The 20,255-nt window shown below is 44.7% G+C and overlaps 1 protein-coding gene across 1 annotated transcript in view; it reads left to right on the top strand.

Moving 5' to 3' along the window:
* The window catches only part of LOC135886937 (somatomedin-B and thrombospondin type-1 domain-containing protein-like), a 31,475-nt gene extending 27,170 nt beyond the window's left edge, over positions 1-4,305 (top strand). The window contains exon 6 of the mRNA XM_065414713.1: positions 4,188-4,305. Within this exon, the coding sequence (XP_065270785.1) occupies positions 4,188-4,305 (118 nt within the window). The remainder of the gene's footprint in view (positions 1-4,187) is intronic.
* Positions 4,306-20,255: the final 15,950 nt, after the last annotated feature.

Below are 20,255 nucleotides of genomic sequence, written 5' to 3'. Positions count from 1 at the left end.
GACATGCCCAATTCATCTCTACTTTAGACTTAACCAAAGGGTACTGGCAAGTACCACTAGATGAACCCGCTAAGGAAAGGTCAGCCTTCGTCACCCAGGCAGGGGTGTATGAATTCAATGTACTCCCTTTCGGGTTGCGAAATGCACCCGCCACCTTCCAAAGACTTGTAGATGGTCTCTTGGCGGGATTGGGAGAATCTGCCGTTGCCTATCTCGATGATGTGGCCATTTTTTCTGATTCATGGACAGAACACCTGGAGCACCTAAAAAAAGTCTTCGAGCGCATCCGGCAGGCAGGACTAACTGTTAAGGCTAAAAAGTGTCAAATAGGCCAAAACAGAGTGACATACCTGGGGCACCAGGTGGGTCAAGGAACTATAAATCCCCTACAGGCCAAAGTGGATGCTATCCAAAAGTGGCCGGTTCCAAAGTCAAAGAAACCGGTCCAATCCTTCTTAGGCTTGGCCGGATATTATAGGCGATTTGTACCACACTACAGCCAAATCGCCGCCCCGCTGACAGACCTAACCAGAAAGAAACAGCCAAATGCAGTTCAGTGGACTGATAAGTGTCAAAAGGCCTTTAACCAGCTTAAGGCAACACTCATGTCTGACCCTGTGCTAAGGGCCCCAGACTTTGACAAACCATTCCTAGTAACCACAGATGCTTCCGAGCGAGGCGTGGGAGCAGTTTTAATGCAGGAAGGACCGGATCAAGAATTCCATCCTGTCGTGTTTCTCAGCAAAAAACTGTCTGAGAGGGAAAGCCACTGGTCAATCAGCGAAAAGGAATGCTACGTCATTGTGTACGCGCTGGAAAAGCTACGCCCATATGTTTGGGGACGGCGTTTCCAACTACAAACAGACCATGCTGCGCTACAGTGGCTTCATACCGCCAAGGGAAATAACAAAAAACTTCTTCGGTGGAGTTTAGCTCTCCAAGATTTTGATTTTGAAATACAACACATTTCGGGAGCTTCTAACAAAGTGGCTGATGCACTCTCCCGGGAAAGTTTCCCAGAGTTAACTGGTTAACAATTGTTTTTGGAATAAAACATATTGTTAGTTTTTATATAATCAGTAGTATGTCTAAAGGTACATGTGTTTTATTAACTCTGTTTTCTCCTAGAGCTCCAGGAAGAAATCACAGCCAGTGTGGAACCGGACGTCCAACACTATCTGTGATTTGGGGGGCGTGTCATAACTATAAAGGGAAGGGTGACAGCTCTCCTGTGTACAGTGCTATGGAATCCCTCCTAGCCAGAGACTCCAAATCCTTTTACCTGTAAAGGGTTAAGAAGCTCGGGTAACCTGGCTGACACCTGACCCCAAGGACCAATAAGGGGACAAGATACTTTCAAATCTTGGGGGGGGGGGGGAAGGCTTTTGTGTGTGTCCTTTGTTTAAGGGGTTGTTCGCTCTTGGGACTGAGAGGGACTAGACATCAATCCAGGTTCTCCCCATCTTTCTAAACAAGTCTCTCTTATTTCAAAATTGTAAGTAAAAGCCAGGCAAGGCGTCTTAGATTTACTTTGTTTTCTCAACTTGTAAATGTACCTTTTACCAGAGTGCTTATCTTGTTTGCTATACTTTGAACCTAAGACAGAGGGGATTCCTCTGAGCTCTTTAAGTTTGATTACCCTGTAAAGTTATTTTCCATACTGATTTTGCAGAGATGATTTTTACCTTTTGCTTTAATTAAAAGCCTTCTTTTTAAAAACCTGATTGATTTCTCCTTGTTTTAAGATCCAAAGGGGGTTTGGATCTGTATTCACCAGGAGTTGGTGAAAGGAAGGAGGGGGGAAGGGTCAATTTCTCCTTGTTTAGAATCCAAGGAGTTTGGATCTGTATTCACCAGGGAATTGGTGAAAGGTTTCTCAAGGCTTCCCAGGGAGGGAATTCTTAAGATGGTGGCAGCGGACCAGAACTAAGCTGGTAGTTAAGCTTAGAAGTCTTCATGCAGGCCCCTACATTTGTACCCTAAAGTTCAAAGTGGGGATACAGCCTTGACAGCCTCCTTGTTCATGGAAGGGTAAGAGTTAAGAAGCCCAACGTGACAGGGCTGTAAAATTATCCAGCGATCTTAGGACAGGTGGCGGTGGGGTGTTGGTTGGTGGGTGGTGGTTGGGTGGTGGTGGTGGTGGTTGTTTTTAATGGTACCAGACCTCCGTACTAAGCAACAAGCACGGATGTCTGTGATGAGCATGCGCTACAAACTGCTCTGGGGGGCCGGTGCCTGGGAGGATTAGCTGTTCTTTATAGTCTTAAGCAAGATGTGGTGATTGCAGCCCACAAACAGCTTCACTTGGCACATCCAGATAGGGAAGTGGGGGAACATTCCTCTAAACATAACACAGACCGTGTTTCCTATCGGCAGGGCCAAAGCTGGCAAGTGTGCTTTATGTTGAAGGAATCAAGCCTTTTAAAGATAAAGCTGTGGCCCAGGGGAGGAGGAGAACCATACAACATGTGGGACCTGTCCATGTATGTAGCCTGCTCTGTAATATCTAGGATCTTGATTCTTCCTATGCAAATCCTGGTGCCTTGAAATGACCCAAAGCCAGAAAAGAGAATGTTTCATTTCCCCCCCACCATGTGTGAAGTATAAAACTGCACCCTGGATCATGGCACCTCGTTAAACCAGCAGCACTGCTGTCTCTGTAAAATTGGCAGTGCTAATTCAGGCTTCTAGAGAACTATAAAGCAAACAGGAGCAACAGATCATTCTGGCTACTTTGCTGACAGCTCTTGGCGCTGGGGCGAGGACTGAACGAGCCATTGTGCTTTTCCGAAAGGGCCGGGCTGAGACCTGTTGGCATGTGGTAGTGCATGTGTAATGGGAGAAGAAGTCTGCAATGCTGCTGCCCGTGCCGTACCTTTTTCTATGGCTAAATTTCAAGCTCCCTGTCTGTCTGGCCAGCACCTTTTGTGCTAACATTAAGTGTACGCCTACACAAGAGTGAGGGTGTGATTCCCAGCTCATGTTAGACATAGTCTTGCTAGCACTCCTCCAGCTAGAATGCTGAAAATAGCAGTGGCAAGAGTCGGCACAGGGTAACTGCGCTGCGTACAAGCTTTCCTGAACCTTGTGGGTATGTGCTAGCTTGTGCGGCCGTGGCTTCGCCGCTATTTTTAGCCAGCTAGCACGAGTATGTCTAATGTGAGCTGGGACTCTCAAATGCTACATCTGCACATCAGGGTAAGTACTTAAAAGCATTTGTTTAAAATGGAACATTTCTCTAGTCAGTTCAGGATAAACACATTCAATAACTTGCTGGGAACATTCAGAACCTAGGAGAAAATAGTTTAGAAGGTGACGGTGATGTCTCTGCTCTCTTTTCCTGCCATACAAATAGATCCGTACTGCATGGCTCTGTGTTGCATAACACCTACTCGTTCAATGTCTATGGATGACAGTGAGAGCTCTGCCCAAGGAAAGCTGGCAGGATACAGAAGAGACTAGAGCTGGGGGAATTTTTTTGCACAAAACTTTTTTTGGCGACACCAAAATATTTCATGAATTCCTGTAGATTTCACCAAATTGTTTTAGTTTGGAAAAAAACATAAACAAAAAATCAAAACGTTTCATGTTGACATTTTTGAAACAAATATTTTTTTTGTTTGAAACATTTTGTTTCAAAATTTCCTTCAATTTATTAAAAAAAAATCAAATTTAAAAAAATGCTCAAAATTGAAACAATATTTTGTTTGAGCTGTAACAATTATTTTTTCCCCTCAGCCACTCAATTACCAGTGAACCAAAAAATCCCTTATTCGCCCAGGTGTAGTAGAGGCTGGTGATGTGCATTGAAGAAGTGAACTTTGCCTGTGGCTTGCAACTTATCAAATGCTTCAGTACAAGAGGACTGATTGTGATCTCACTTTACACTGCTTTTGCACTGATGTAACCCCATTGGTATCAATAGAGTTGATACTGATTTCACCAGTGTGAGATCAGAATCAGGCCCAGTGGGTGCAGACTGATGTCAGACAGAAGCTTCAGGATTTATTGGCTGATTTCAAACAGTGGCTGTGTGATTGGCTACTTCTACAGAGCAGCCAGCTTCCTGTTTAGGAGCCTTACTGGAGCCCCCATTAGTGATGGTGCATTATGCACTCAGGTACTGTCCTTGAAGGAGTTAATACACTAATCCCTTCCCTCCCCCCACTTTTGCTTTGTTCCACCAGGAATCAGTTGCTGCACTGGCAGGCCATGGGGAATCCCCGGTGCAGAGGAACCTGGAGGAGAGTTCGCCAGCTGGACGCTTGCTCCTGTCCTTCCGTACACAGTTTCTTGTTCATCTAACTCTTCTGAATTGGCCCAGCACCTCTAAGCCTGAGTCACGGGATCGTGGCTTTGGCACAAAGTTTGAAGTAACAACCCAACCCCACCCCACCTGCTGATCAGTCAGTAAAACCCCTCTTGGACTGCTTCAAGGAGGTTGCCACCTGCCAACGCTGAGGCTGAAAACCCCTTCATATCCACCCATGCTCTTGGCTAGCAGAAGAAGACAGGCTGACAAAGAAACTTCAGGCTCTTTGTCCCCACACTTCCTTCCATGAATGTCCCCTGTGCTTGAGAGCAGCCACCCTGACTTGGGCAGTCAGTCGCCTACTCTACTTCCAAGTCCCTCCTTCCCTGAGACTTGCCAGTGAGAAGCCACCAAATAAAAGAATTCAAAAAAGAATTAATATACATGTATTGTTTTAAAACCTAGCTAAGCAGCCAACAAAAGATGTGCAAAATGAGTCCACTCAAATTGCCTCCTCTCCATACAGATAACCCCCCTGCCTGGAGGGCACTCCTCCCTTCCCGCAACGCTTTTGTTATTTTATGTTGGGTTCCTGGTCTAATGTAGAGGCCAGTGCTGTACCTATTGAAATTTGGGGCAAAGCTCTCATTTACTTCAGTGAGAGGAGGTTTGAGTCCTTAGGGACTGATCCTGAAGGGTGCTGAGTGCCTCCGCTCCCATTGGGCTGGATCCTGCTTCCATTGAGGTATACAGTAACTCCTCACTTAACGTTGTAGTTATGTTCCTGAAAAATGCTACTTTAAGCAAAACGATGTTAAGCGAATCCAGTTTCCCCATAAGAATGGGGGGGGGGGGGGGTTAGGTTCCAGGGAATTTTTTTTGCCAGACAAAAGACTATATTTTATATGTATACACACACATACATTGTTTAAAACTTATATTGTGTATTACTGTACAGAGCAATGATGATTGTGAAGCTTGGTTGAGGTGGAGGAGTCAGAGGGTGGGATATTTCCCAGGGAATGCCTTACTACTAAATGATGAACTAGCACTCAGCTGAGCCCTCAAGGGTTAACCTATTGTTGTTAATGTAGCCTCACACTGTACAAGGCAGCAGGAATGGGAGGGGAGACAGCATGGCAGAGAGAAACAGAGACACATCGTGTGTGTGTGAGACACACGCATTGCCCCTTAGAGTGGGGTCAGCGTACTTAAAGTACATTGCCTTTTTAAGTAGATAAGCAAGTTTGAGACAGCAGCTGCTGCCAGCAAGCTTCCTGAGTCCTGTCGTATCCCGTCCACCCCTGCTCTGTGGATGGGGTAAAGGAGCGGGGAGGGTGACCCCCTGAGATTAGCACCCCTTCTTCCCCCCCCCCCCCCAGCAAGCAGGAGGCTCCTGGGAGCAGCTCCAAGGCAGAGGGCAGAAGCAGCACATGGCAGTGGGGGGAGGGACAGCTGAACTGTCCAGCAATTGATAGCCTGCTGGGCGGCTGCCACACAGGGAGTTTAGGGGAGTGGGGAGCTGATGGGGGGGGGGGGGGCGGTGGTCCACCCTGGTTCCAAGCCCCCACCAGCTAGCTCCAATGGGCTGCTCTTTCTGCAAGCAGTATACAAAGCAGGCGGCCGCTAAACAGCGTTAAGGGAGCATTGTGCAACTTTAAACGAGCATGTTCCCTAATTGATCAGCAATGTAACAACAAAACAACGTTAACCGGGACGACTTTAAGTGAGGAGTTACTGTATATTTATATGAGAGTTGTCTGCAATAGCAGGGGACTGGACTCGATGACTCAGGCAGTCCCTTCCAGACCTATGTTCCTTTGTGCAAAGTTTCCATTTCACGATCGGTCCTGTTGAACCCGATGGGAGTTGAGGGTGCCATGGAGAATGGAGTCCTTTGATTTCAGGCTTCAAGGAGCATGGACCATATTATCTCAACTATCTGTGAAGTGCCTAGAACACCTTTGAGGTGTATAGAAAAAGTAGCCATTTAATGTGCAGCTGGGAGATAACTGTTCCTTTTTGTTTGCACATGGAACTGTTTGAAGTATTTTCTTTATAATTGGTTGTTTTGTTGTAACACTTTCCTGTAGTGAATAAAGAGATGCTGGAGACATTCTAACCGTGTTTGATGTGTTTCTATAGTGCCGTCATGGAGTAGTTGGCCATTGAGAGCTCAGTCCAGCTAATCTTGCTGTCCACTTCTCTACCACAGGATATAGGGCAAGGATGGATCTCTCAGATATCCAATACCTAGGTCACTTAGAACTTCCAAAAAAATCCCAAGCACCTTGAATGAATGGCCCCGAGAAGCGGATGTGACATTTTACATGTGCTTTGTTTTTAAATGTAATTAAGCAAAATAAAAAACTAAATATAATAAAATAGCCCATCTTTCTAGCTTTGCCTTGATAGGATCCCTCATTTGGACAGTCAGAGTGGCACTTACATGTGCTAATGTCCATTTGCTAGACCTAAGTAACACAGTATACTGTAGAGCTGTATAGGATAAAGGGAAATGATGTATTTTGCCTACAGATGGAATGCTCTAGTGCAGTGGCTCTCAACCTTTCCAGACTACTGTACCCCTTTCAGGAATCTTTGTCTTGCGTAACATGCATCACTGCTCTAGTGGTCTACTTCCATTCTCACAGTAAATGATAAACTATCCACTGCTTTGGGGCTGTTGAGTTCAGGGGTAGTACTCAGTGCTGTGATCTCTGTGGCTATGTCTTCCCTGCTAAAAGAGGTATGTTTTTACATCGAGAGCTGACTCCAATTAGCTATATCACTATAAAATGCTAGTGGAGACAAGGCACAGGTACTTCTTACCTCAGTCAAGCTAGTTAAGGCCAACCCTATAACCTCCCTCCCATCAAGGTAAAAACTACAGTGCCTTTTTTCCACTAGGGTTTCATTGAGAAACCCATCTCCCTGAAAATACACACCTATTTTTTTTTTTTTCCCCCAGTGAAAACCAAGCCTTTGATCTTTACCTTTGTGTCTATTTGAAGCCTCTAGCAGCCCTTCTCTTCCTCTTGTGTTTAAGATCTGCCTCCCAAGAGTCCTGTTTAGATACACTCCAACTGGCATGAGGTACTGTTCAGACTTCCCCGCAGTAGTGGGTTTCCCCTTGCCTGCCTTAGGCATTTGCTCTGTTTAACTTCTTTGCGCAGCTGATGACACAGTAAACTCAGACAGTACAGCAGGCATCTGCTTTTTAACTGTATATTACAGACTCTCTTAGTGGACTAATGACTCTCAGTGAAATGACTTCATCTCAGTGTAGCAAGGTGGGGGGGAAAAAGGGCTTATGCTTTGCTGTCTCTGACATCATCTGTGAGTAACTGGCCTTTGTGGCCTCCTCAAAGATCCTTTCTGTTTTGTGGACAAAGACATGCTCCTTTTGAGGAATGACGTATGAATAAATAACGAGTGCAGTATTTGTGCTTTTGCAGTGAGGCATTTCTCTGGATATAGAAGTAAGTCTCTTTCTCTCTCTCTCTCTCTCTGGAGTTATGTGATAATAGTAACACTTATTGGAAGGTTTTAAAGAGGCCTAATCCTGCACCATATGGGTCCAAAGGGAGTTTTGCTATTAGCTTCCGTGGCAGCAGGCTCAAGTGCATGTCAGTAGCCTTTTTCACTTTCAAATTAGTGTATCCAATCCTGTGAGAGACCAAACCCCCACGTCCTGCCAGGTGCTGGGAGCCATCAACTCGTATTGCCTTCAGTGGGTGCAGTAGTGTACTCAGCATTCATTCAATATAAAACTTGTGGCCTAATTAACTTTCTCTACAAAAATTCTATTCAGCCCCAACCAACTCCTAATCTTGCAAAGCACCCCTCCCCTACAAATTCACCCACCAGCCAACTAAGTGTATGTAGACTGTTGCACACAGTTTAGATTATGGTTAGAAAAACATTAATGAAATGTTAACTATACTATGTCTGTGCATTAGAATACACATTAAAGAGGTGGTTGTGTTAAACTCTGTTAAGCATTTATTACTAGAAATCTCATGTGTGGGCTTTGTTGTGAGACTTTCAGGATCTAGTGATTGCCACATGCCACAGTGACAAGTGCAGAATGAAGACCTTGATGGACAGAGATCTATAGAACCTCCTCGTGTCAGCTATGTGAGAGTAACTGCGAACACTGCTGTCTTGTTGGTACCGATAATTCTATTCTGGCCCAGATGAGGTTGCAAAGAGATGCTGAGAAATTGAGAACCTGATCCTGCAAGTCCTTCCTCTAGGGAACTCCCCCTGGCCTCAATGTGAACTCCATGCATGGAGGGCTTGCAGGATCAGCCAGTTAAGTAAGTACAAGGAGATTGGTGATGAGCTATGGCCCCTTTCAGTTCTACGTTGCTGGTTCAAGTGAAGCTCTGATAGACTGGAAGTTGCCACCAGCTGAAAGCTGTTCAGTTGCCCATGTGACATGAAGTGGTAGGTGAAGTGGTCAGGTGTCCGTAGTATGAAACACTACCTGAATGGGCCCAAATGGGCAACTTTCTAGGCAGAGTCAGTGAAGACAGCAATGACTTGTGATCCATTGAAGTCTGAATAAATCCCTCATCACCCTCAAGGTGGTACCTTCAGCTCATGACTGAGGCACTTGGGTGAGATGACGACTTCAAATCTACAGGGCTGTCAATCTTGCACCACAACAGAGAGAGAGAGACACAGACACACACACACACACACGTTAACCAAGAAGGGACTGTTTCCCACTGTCTGCCCCCGGCTTTCCTCAGTTTGAACCTCAAACAAAGCTACATCGAGGCTACATTCCATAGTGATGGTACCACAGCACATACATCAACATGTCCCAGAAGAGGGCAGCACCAGGCACCCGTTTAAATGCTGCCCCTGAGACACTCGCACAAATAACCTATTGGTGAGTTTTGGGAGGGGAAAGCACAAATATTGAGAGAGAGAGAGAGACATGTATCCCATTAGCAGGAGAGGTTAATGGAGGTGATGGGCCAATTTCCCCAGCAATGACAAATTAATCCCTAGTCCTGTCTGCTGCCCCCAGGGTTTTTATCACCATCCATCATCATAATCTCTGTACCATCTTAGAGCCTAGATCTAAGGGAAGACAAAGCTATTGGAAAGCCCAGGCTAAATATTGCTGAAAAATGGCTTCAGATGGCAAAAAAGACAGCCAGCTTCGTCTTGAGCAAAAGGCTGTTTACTAGATGACAGTTGTTCCCATGACAACACTGTGAGCTTTTCACTATTGGGTGTCAACAGGAAAACAGCTCCTGCAGTGAATGGATGAAACCAAGAGCCTTAGCCCAATAACTCAGAAATCATCCTGTTGGTCAAGAACAATCAGGAACTGTTCCTTGTGTACGTGTGCGGGGTTCACGTTTTAGCTATGGGCCTTTGGAGCAGTGAATGAAGGAAAAACCACAAGAATTCAGCTAATTTATCAAAGTTAAAAATAAAAGCCTCAGTGACACCTTAAGATGTTTGATCAAAAACCATGTTCTTCTGCCTGTTCCCCAGCTTTTTCCCCACTTAATTTTCTATGTGCTTGGGGCTTAGGGGGATGGGCTCAGTGGAAGGCTAAGGACTCTTTTCCTCATTGAAAATTTCAGCTTTTCATCAAAAACTTTCCAGCTTTTGGCAACTGGAAACCAAAAATTTAAGGCCAAAAACTGTAAGTATTTGGCCAAAACCTGATTTCCCCCTCGCCTGGTTTTGCCTGGAAAAGATTAGCTTTTCAGGTCTTTGGCTTTCAGTAAAAAGCTAAAAATGTTCAAGGGAAGCAGACACTTTGCATGAATACTTTAATGTAATTGAAACTGTCACAGTCACAAGCCAGACAAAACCACAGGCCACTTCCAGAGCGATGTAGAGGCCAGTAGGTTATTTCTATGACAGAAGGGTCTGTAGATGGCAGGTGAGAAAGAGAGGCCCTGGGAATTTGTCATGTGCATTGTGTTCTGGTCTTTTAGCATAGTCTGTGATTTAGCCAGTCTTCTTCAGTATTGAAACACAAAGCAGCACAGGATCACACCTTACCATGGGGCCTTCATTGGTGTTACCAACTTTTGTGGGAGTCTCACAATACTTTGTTTTCCTTCAAGCCCCAGCTTCAGGGTTCATGTGAATGTGAGAAGACCAGCTTTCCTTTTAAGGGAAAAAAGGTAGGTTTCTAGCCCTGATGATTGTGGAGAAAAGTTTGAAAATGTGACCCAACTGCATGTGAAAGGCTCAGAAGCTGGAAGGTAAATATAAAAAACTCCAAATGTATTTTTTTTAAAGTAATCTCAAGATTTTTGGGGGTAGCAGAGGGTTAATAAAGGATTAATACTGCTTCATGTGTGGAAAGGTTTCATAATTACTCTGCTAATGCTAGCTTTGAGACTTTGACATTTTTTTGTCTTTTAAAACTTGTTGGAAACTTTGTTTTGGATTAAATTTTCCCTCCTACATTGGGGTTTGTGTTTTGGTAATGAACCTTGTGGCAGTTGCTCAGGTGATGAATCTCTCTGGGTTATTGAAACCTTTAGTTAATGTTATAAAGCACTTTCAGAATGTTAAGCATTACACAAAGTTCTAACCGTTACTGTTAAGGCCTTAGACTCATGTTGTACAATTAGTTGCTGTGGAGATGGCTGTCATGTTGCAAACAGAGGATTATAATTGATGAGGATAAGTGTCAGGAGTAGAGGAGATTCCTAACCAACAAAGATTATTTTGTTCTGTAAATATACATCTCTTACAATTAAAAAAAACCCCAAACTGACAAAGGAGAAACTAACTCTTTCACGCCCCATTTCCAGACTGAGAGAAATAGATTGATTTCTGAACTGAGTTCAGTGTTTTCTATTAGTCGCCGGCTTTTTAAATCTAGGAGGGACCAGGATATTCAGGGACTCGAAGTCGCCAGTCTACGCTGTCAAGGATAACTTTTGTCCTGTGACATAACCACACAACTCTCAGTGGGACCTGCATAGGCATACCAAGGGCAGGATCTGCTTAGCTGCTTGTTAAAAATGTTCTCCATGCTATAAGAATAGAGGGAAGGCTGGAAGTTGCAAACCTGATGCTATCTATCCACATGCATGTAATGAATGATCATAACATTATCCAGTTCTTTTCTTAAATCTAGCCATGGTATTTGATCTGACGACTTCATGCAGCAGTGAGTTCCAGAAGTCACTCATGCATTGGTTAAAGAAGTATGCTATTTTCCATTACCGGTTGTAAATTTACCACCTCTTTAATTCCACTAAGTGCCCACTTCTGAGTCATCAGGGTAGAAAGGCTGTTTCCACAATGAGGTCTTGCCTCTGCTGAGGTCAATGATACTATCTTTCAATGCATTAGGTTTTGCTGTTACTTTCTATGCTTAGTGCTTGTTTACTTGTGTGTTTTTGTGGCTTTTCATACCAATGACTATGTGTGATTGAATTAGGGTGTGGGAGAATGTCAGAGCTAATGGGTTCTAGCTTTCTCTGCTTTTAAACCAATCCTCAGCCAATTTTTCATTTATTCCTTGACTCTGCACTTTAGACACTGACCCCTGAGGTGGAGCTAATGCCACCACTACTGTTCCTGTATTTTGCAGACAGCAAGTGCTTGGCACAGTTCTATTCACCATAAGTGCTATTGTTCTGCCACACTGTTTTCTTGTGAAAATCTATTGAGGGAACTAGGACCTACTTTACAAACAATGTCATCTGCAACGCCAGTGGTAAGACCATTTGGGAGACCTGCTGACACTTCTATGACCTCCTGGACAGAATTTACTGAGTCTTACTAGATCTGCAAACTCAGTCATATGTGTAACCAGAGCTCATGTTTCAGAACATAAGACTCAGTAGGGGTCTTATTTTTCCTCCATGGAAGTACAGCATCGAACAACTAACTCTGCAGATTCTGGATTTTTTTTTTTTTTTTTAAACCTTCCTGTGAAGTAGGGTGACCAGATAGCGACTGTGAAAAAATGGGCCGGGGGTGGGGGGTAATAGGTGCCTATATAAGAAAAAGTCCCAAAAAACAGGACTGTCCCTTTAAAAACGGGACAAATGGTCACCCTACTCTGAAGCATAATCTATTATCCACTTCTGGGGGCAGGATATTGGACTGGAGGGTCTGATCTGGTTGGACAATTCCCATGCTTCTGTAAATAATCTGCCATTCCACTCGAATGATGCTAGTTCCAAGAGTTCAGTGTATTTTGGATTTTCAAGACTGCTCCTATTTTTCATCTGTTTGTTTTGACTCAAATCAAATGTGAATCCAGCAGGCTGGTACAGTACAGAAAGGAACCTGTGGGAAATGCATTAATTGGAATGTGATTTGAGGTAGGAGTTTAATGCAGAGATGTGTCGTTTCACAGATGACGCTAAAGGCACAGTTGACAACAATAAAATACCTAACCCCTACACAGCTGCCTATGTCCATGAGGGAAGAGCTATGGTACCCCATCAAAACGTAACCCTGGGAACCCTAAAGGGAAATAACTCATTGCAATGTACTTGCTACACCTGGCAGCACTAGAGTTGCATTCTGCTGAGTTTCTCTGCCAGATGTATCCGGCTAAGGATGGGTTCCAAACTGTGAAAGTGCCTGGCTTTTGTGTGCTAAGTTCCTAACCATTTAGTACTCTGCGTACTAAACAAAGTCATAAGCTGTTCATTTTCCTAAGGCAGAAGAGCTGAAATATTTCCAAGAAAAGTGCCACTATTTATCATGCTGGGCAAACTAGAAAGTGTCAACTCTACAGTGTGCTGCAGGTCTGACAGTGAACCAAACAAGGTGCGTGCACACACACATGTGGACACACACAGAGTGAATGAAGAGGAGGGTGAAAATGGTGCTAATCTTTTTTTCTGCCTTTAATGGTTAAATCAAATGTCAGGGAGCTGTGCTGGAAACTGTTCACAAAGGGAACTGGGAGGGAGCATCAGGACTTTAGCCAGATAGGGAGGGTACCCCTAGGAATTAAGTTGTCACCAGTTTGGAGGCTACCAGAATGATTTGCAGTCTTCGCACATGGCTCCCTTCAGAATGCTGGTGTCAGGAATGTCCTTGCACAACAAGGGGCCATCAGCAAAGGGCTCTGAAACGCATGTTAAAACACAAACGTTTCAGGTACATGACATAGTTTATTCCTGGTGGGCTAAGATTCTTTGCTTCAGAAACTTCTGCCTGTTGGGCAAAATGGACAAAATGAGCCTTTCTGGAGTAAAAGGGGCAGTGACTGGCAGGTAACAGAGGAATCCGAAGGAAAGTCTTTCTGGTGTTACACCATTCTTTGAGACCGAAAATGAGCATGCAGAAAAACCAAACCTAATGGAAGAGAATTCACAAAACTTTAATGTTTTCTAACTTTTTGTTGTTGTTGGTAGCATTGATACTTCTGTTTAGTAAATCCCATAATGAACTGCAGATTCTTTTGTGGCAGCAGATTAAAGTTGCACAATTCCACTCCTAGAAGTCAGGAAGAGACATACGTATGGTCACAACACCTACCAGCAGAGCTGAAGGATACCCTTCTCCTGAGAGCTGGGCAGGAGGTGTGGGGAGGTGCTAGCTAAGGACTGTGGGTGGGGAGCTGCAGGGTGGGGGCTCCCCTGAGCTGCTGAGTCCAGAGACTGTGAAAGGGGAGGGGGGACTGAGGAAGCAAAGTTAAGCCCCTTCTCTCCCCTAGCCAGAGAGGACAGGAGAGGGATAGCCCAGTCAGCTAAACTGGCCATGCTGGGGAGAGTGGGAGGCAGGGGGCTGTCTGGGAGGATGCAGGTGGTTTGGGGGGTGGGGGTGCCTGCAGGAGGCAGGGAGGATTGTGTGAGAGGTCGGGAAGGTGGATGCCTGCAGGAGGTGGAGAGACAGGAGCATCTCAGTTCATTCTCACCCCCTCCCCCATGCACATATGTCAGGAGTGGGTACCAAGTGCCCAGCCACCCCCTACCTGTTACCTGCCAAATCCAGCGAGATGGGAGGCTCCTCCTCTTTCGAAAGATCTGGTACTCCTGCAGTGCATGTGCACAGGGACCACTCCAAGCCAGGCAGCCATGCAGTTTGCCTGATCCGAACAGACTACACCAACGTGGTTCACACCAGGGTCTACATGGGCGGTTAGAGCACTACACGTTAGAGTGCTCTCCTCTTCACGTACCTGTGGACCGGTCTGCAGTGCCACCCAGACAGCTGGCTAGTTTGCCTATAACTAGAGTGGCCTCCGCTTATGGTAGCGTGCCCAGCTTTTGCTCTACCCCTTTGTGTACGCATTGTTGCACCTTTCATTATGCTATCTCATCATTCATTGCACAATTATTTCTTGAAAGACAGTATCATAGCAGACAATTAGATAGCAATATGTAAAACCTGTTTATTCTTGTATACGCAGTCTATATTCATTGTCATAACAGCTCAATAGATCTTTAGTAGTTTAGACATTTTACATGCACTCTTCTCTCTCTAAGGTCTGTATTTCAATAATTAAGGCCCCTTATCCTCCAGACACTTGTACACATGCTAACTTTACTCATCTAAGTAATCCTATTGGCTTCAATGGAACAACTCTCATTAGTAAAGTTATTTGCAGTGTTGTAGCTGTGTTGGTCCCAGAATATTAGAGACACAAGGTGGGTGAAGTAATATCTTTTACTGGACCAATTTCTATGGATGAAAAAGGAGCTTTTGAGCTACACAAATTCAGCCTACTGCTCAACACGACTGCTGAAGTTAAGCATGTATGTCAGTGTTTGCAGGATAGGGGTTTTACTCCGCAACCATGTGCAATTGATTTTATTTTCCAGTCAGCAGCTTCACGTTCTTAGATGCAGTTCAGGGAATGAGGCGGGTAACCATCAAGTTCATTAATCTCCACACACATGCACACCATGGCTGCCTCAGATGCAGCTCAGGAGATGAAGCAGTTAACTACCTAAGACCTGGTAGGGGTGATGAGGCAAATTCACTCATGTCGTAACACCTCTCTGTAACACCAGAGAGGTACCACCACCTGGAGAGGCTTGCGTGTTCTGCTTCACACTGGATTCTCTAGAGACCAGCAGACAAAGAAAAGACTTTTGGATAAATAGCCTGAGTTTAAACTAACTCAGGGCCTGCTTTCTGTTCTAGCAAATGGACAGGACCGTCTGTCAGACCAAGGCCCCATTCCTTCCTGGGAAAGGTTGGAAGGACTTGACCTATTGATCGGGGATTCTTGTTCTGAACAAAGGGTATTCTGAACTTGTAACCACAGAAAAACCCCTGTGTGGGGTTTCAAAGACTGACTCCTACCAGATCCCCTGCTGTAACTAGGTGGGGTGGGGTGAGGGGAAAGTCTCTGGTAAGCTTCTTAGCATGCGTGTAGGTTCTTTTATTATTTTAATGTTTTTTCTGTAATGCTTTCACTTTAAGAATAAATGTGCTTGCTTAGAAAGGGCTGTGTGGTAACTTAACTGTGGACAATTACAGCTGAGGAGAAGGCAAAGCAGGGCTGCTTAGGCCATCTGGCTTGCTGGAGATATGCCAGTGATGGGAGGGAACTGTGCAGCCAGGTAAAAAACCTGGTCAGGATGGAGAGAGATGTGACTCTCTAGCCAAGAGAGGTGATAGCTGAGGAGACTGAAGCCAAGAGTGGGTGCCCTCAAGGGACCATGAGGGGGAAATCCAGGTGCAATTGCCCTAAACCGTGACAGTCTGTACATGCCAGCAATTTTTCATTATTTATATTACAGTACACTTAATCCATAGTATGCGGTGCATAGTTTACTGTGTGTTTTTCATATTTATTTTAAATCTGCCTAAATGAGAGTATTAGATGATGCTACAGTTAAAACAAAAAGTCTTTCTGTACTATTTGAGAAATAGTGTGTGCTCATCTAATTAAAGACTGTATGGTAATTAGAGCTGGTTGCAAATTTTTGATGAAAATCAGAAAATAAAAAGTTAATCCTTTTCCACCCCCCATTCCCATCCCCCACCTGCTCTATCTCACATGCAGACAGTGGCAGGGCTAAGAAGTGTATGAGCTTAACTAGGTCATTTTCTGAATTTTAAATGCGTATTGATGATCCTGTACCATTCTTTTAACTTCATTTTTTAAACAAATGAAATTTCCTTGTTTTTTTTTTTAATAAAGACAAAAGATTTAAAAAGAAATTCAATAATCTGGAAATACTGAGCTAGGCACCCCCACACTGCCATGTCCCATGCACTCTGTCTGACACACATCTCCTGTGCTCTGAAGGAGCTATGCAGCTTTTTATCTGACAAGATGCTAAACGACCAATTTGCTGCTGCTTCCACTTTGATTATCCAGGGCTTTTACCATTTATCATAGGTCTTTTCCCTCTCTAGAGTCTATTAGATCATCCTGCCCAATGAAGCAGTGTTCCCTGAAGCTCATTTTATTGTGCTTTGTCCAGTTCGGTATTAAATGTTTCAAGTGAGGGGGCTTCCTGGGAAGTGTCTTCTGCTGCCTGCTGTATTTCATTGTCAGGAAATTTCTCCTGTAATTCAGCCTATATTTCCCCCTTCTAAATGTCTTCCCTGTCCTCCTAGTTTATAGCCTCCTCTACCACATGAAATTATTCCTCTCCATCACTGGTGTTTGCCAACTTCAGCTAGTTGTAGACTGTTATCCTGCCTCCCTTAATCAAACCAGACATGATTCTCTCCTTTAATCTCTCCTCACAAAGCAGTCCCCCAGTGCCCTGGCTCTTCTCTGAACTCCCTCCAGCTTGCTCAGATCTTTGCAGGCAGTTGTCCAGGTGTGGTCACCCCAGAGCCATGTAGAGAGGGACTGTTACCTGTCTTTCTAAATGACATGCTCTAATTCCTGGGTTATCAAATTTGTGGGTGTGTGTGTGTGGCCACCCGCCCTTTTTTTATGGCTAGCTGGGATGGTGGGGGAGCAGGGAGGATCCTAAAACTTCTTTATTGTAACATGGGGTCACTGTAGAAAAGATTGAGAGCCACCATGCTAGTTCAATCCCGAATTATTGGACAGGATGTGGTAATCACTGGGTTAAGTTTTTTGGCCTGCGTTATGCAGGAGCTCAGACTAGATGTTCACATGGGCATCTCCTGGCCTTAAAATATACTGGTGAAAAACTCACAGCTCCTGTGAAGGGAAAGCAAAAGTGGCTTTTTGCCAGCTTTGCACCTTCCCGATTCTGGGCTGCTCTAGAGCCTGAAATGTCCCAGCAGCCCGTCTCCTCCTGCTCATGGATGGCAGCTCATCCAGAATTCCCATCTCATGAGAAGTTCATCCCTTCCTGCTTCCCTCATGCTCTCTCCTGCCTACTGCACACCCCCATGCTGGGGCTTGTGGGGCGGATGTGTAGGACAGCTGTGGCTAACAGCTGTCCTACTCGCTGTCTGTACCTGGGGAATTCTCCACTGTTACAGGGCTGGGAGTCTCCTTTTAGTGCAGTCAAAGGCCAGACAAACTCAAAACGATGCTCTAGGCTGAAACTCTTTATTATGTGGATTATAGTTGTACTGGCATAATGTGTCACAAGAAACTATACCTCAAACCTCCAAAGTAGGGAAGTTCCTCTGATCACAGGGCAAGTGTAAATATTCCCTTAGCACACCAGCTGCGTGGCTTGATTTTGTGTCCTACAACAAACAGACGGATGGCAGATGGGAGCTTTGGGTTGGAGAATTCATTCAGTTCCATTAGGCTGCTTTTCGACATTCGGAATTGCAATATTAATGGTGGTTAACACAGGTTTCCTGGAAACAAAGATGACAACTTGAAAGCAAATACGTGAACTAAGTGGATATGTTTGTGGGTGTGAAGAATAGTGGAATGTTTACAATAATTGAGAGGAGGATGGAGACCACTATTTCTACAAGTGTTAAGACAACAGCGCATCCTACGTGTCTCAGGTGGAATCGCAACCTCGTCCAGTGGTACGCCTTTCGGGAGCGAAGGCTAGGATGGGATTTGAAGCAAATGATTTAATGAAATATTAAATGTTGGGTTAGAACAGCAAAGACCTAGATGTGGCACTTGCTTAGTGTAGGGAAGGGGATGACGGTAGGAACAGTGAGATTACTGATAAGAACTGGTGAGAGTAGGAAGCTGGTGAGCAAGCCCTCTTTAAACACAAAACACTTCCATGCCAATGGCCCTTAGGGAAACTTTCTCTGCAGTGAATGCAGAAATAACACAGCTCTCTGCTGGTCTCTGCTGCCCCCCACTCAGAAACTGTCCTTCCATTCTCTGAACTCAGTGGGATGTAAATTGAAATAGGAATATTCAGCAGCACAAGCAGGGAATCAAGGCCTGGAAAGCGTGCTTTAGCTGGGCATGGGAAGAGGGGAATGGAAAGAAGCAGGGATGAGCTGTTATAACGAGGGAGCAGGAATGGTGGACATACACTGACTAGCCAGCCAGATGATCTTAAACACCTAGCTAGTGATGGATCTGCAAGGAGGCTCCATCCTTTGGGGATTGGTCTTGTTGATGATGAGGAATAGAGGAAGGAAACTGATGACATGGTGGTTTATCTAAAGAATTGTTTTAAATCAATAAGTCCAAATGCATTTACATTCAAGATAGCACGTCTCCCCCTAAATGCCTTATTACATAGGGATGTAACAGCTGTACCTACATTTATTTTATTAGGAATGGTTTCTTAAACAGTTATAATTCAGCAGCCAGCACTACACAGCCATTTGCTTTATATTAATGGTTGCACATTTCATTGCAAATGGCTTAATGAGTGTATTCAAGTCATTTATTGTGAAATGTGGAAGCCCTAGAATTAAGTAAATGCATTTTCCAGAGTTATAATTGTACTGTGCTCTGTACATGCTGTAGACTATTTGTGAGCTGTGTATTCAAACCTGTACACTATTGATAAGAAGCATATAAGTAGAGCAGGGGTGGGCAAACTTTTTGGCCTGAGGGCCGCATCGGGTTTCGGAAATTGTATGGAGGGCAGGTTAGGGGAGGGGGTTGGGCCTGGCCCCCACCTCCTATCTGCCCCCCGCCCCGGGACTCCTGCCCCATCCAACCCCCCCTGTTCCCTGACGGCTCCCCCCCAGAACCCTGCCCCATCCACACACCCCCACTCCCTGTCCCCTGACCGCTCCCCGCTGCCCCATTACAACCCCTCCTCTCATTCCTGATGGCCCCCCTGTGACTCCTGCCCCATCCAACCATCCCTTCTTCCTGGTCCCTGACTGGGGGTAGAGCCGACAGGCCTCCGACAGAAGAATTTATGGGAGAAGTGAATTTTGAGGCGAGGATAAGTGCACGGGATCTGATTCCGAGCCCACTGAAGCAACGGAGAGACCCTGAGGTTGGACTTTTCAATGGAGATTAAAGGAATTAGGTGCTCAAATCCCATTGAAATTCAATGGGGGTTGGGTACCTAACTCCCTTAGGCTCCTTTAAAAATCCCAGACCCTAATGACTAGAATTGTTTTAGGATTTGACTCTTAGTGCATGGGAAGTGTGAAGCTGGTCTGTGCATAGTGGATGCCCTCAAAGAAAAGGTGGAGCCAAGAGTGAGAGAGAAGCAACAACACACACAGTCAATATCACATTGTCAAATATTTGTTAAAGGTGAGGTGGATGTCTTTCCAAAATCTAATATGTTTAATATCCCGACCCATTATCCAGCATGTCATCTCTCAAGTCACAGATACATTCATTTAAAAACAAATAATTGGAGATCAGGACTAGTCCTCTATTCACTTGGACTTTACATCCATTCTTCTGCATTCTTTCATAGAATCATAGAATCATAGAATATCAGGGTTGGAAGGGACCTCAGGAGGTCATCTAGTCCAACCCCCTGCTCAAATATTGCCCTTTGTAATAGAACCAGGTGGAGATGGTCAAGGTTAATAAGAGAATTAATTTTAGACAAGATCCCAGACATGTAGATAGTTTCCTTGTAATTGGCTATGGTAATAAAGACTCGTCTGATATGCTCCTTGCCTTGATCTTCACATCTATTAATTATTCTGGAACAGTTCTAACTGATAACTCATTGGCGGTTTC

The sequence above is a fragment of the Emys orbicularis genome, chromosome 12 (genome assembly GCF_028017835.1).
Source record: "Emys orbicularis isolate rEmyOrb1 chromosome 12, rEmyOrb1.hap1, whole genome shotgun sequence".
Classification (NCBI taxonomy): domain Eukaryota; kingdom Metazoa; phylum Chordata; order Testudines; family Emydidae; genus Emys; species Emys orbicularis.
Note: the sequence above shows the minus strand (reverse complement) of the source record. Positions and strands in the feature narration are given on the sequence as shown.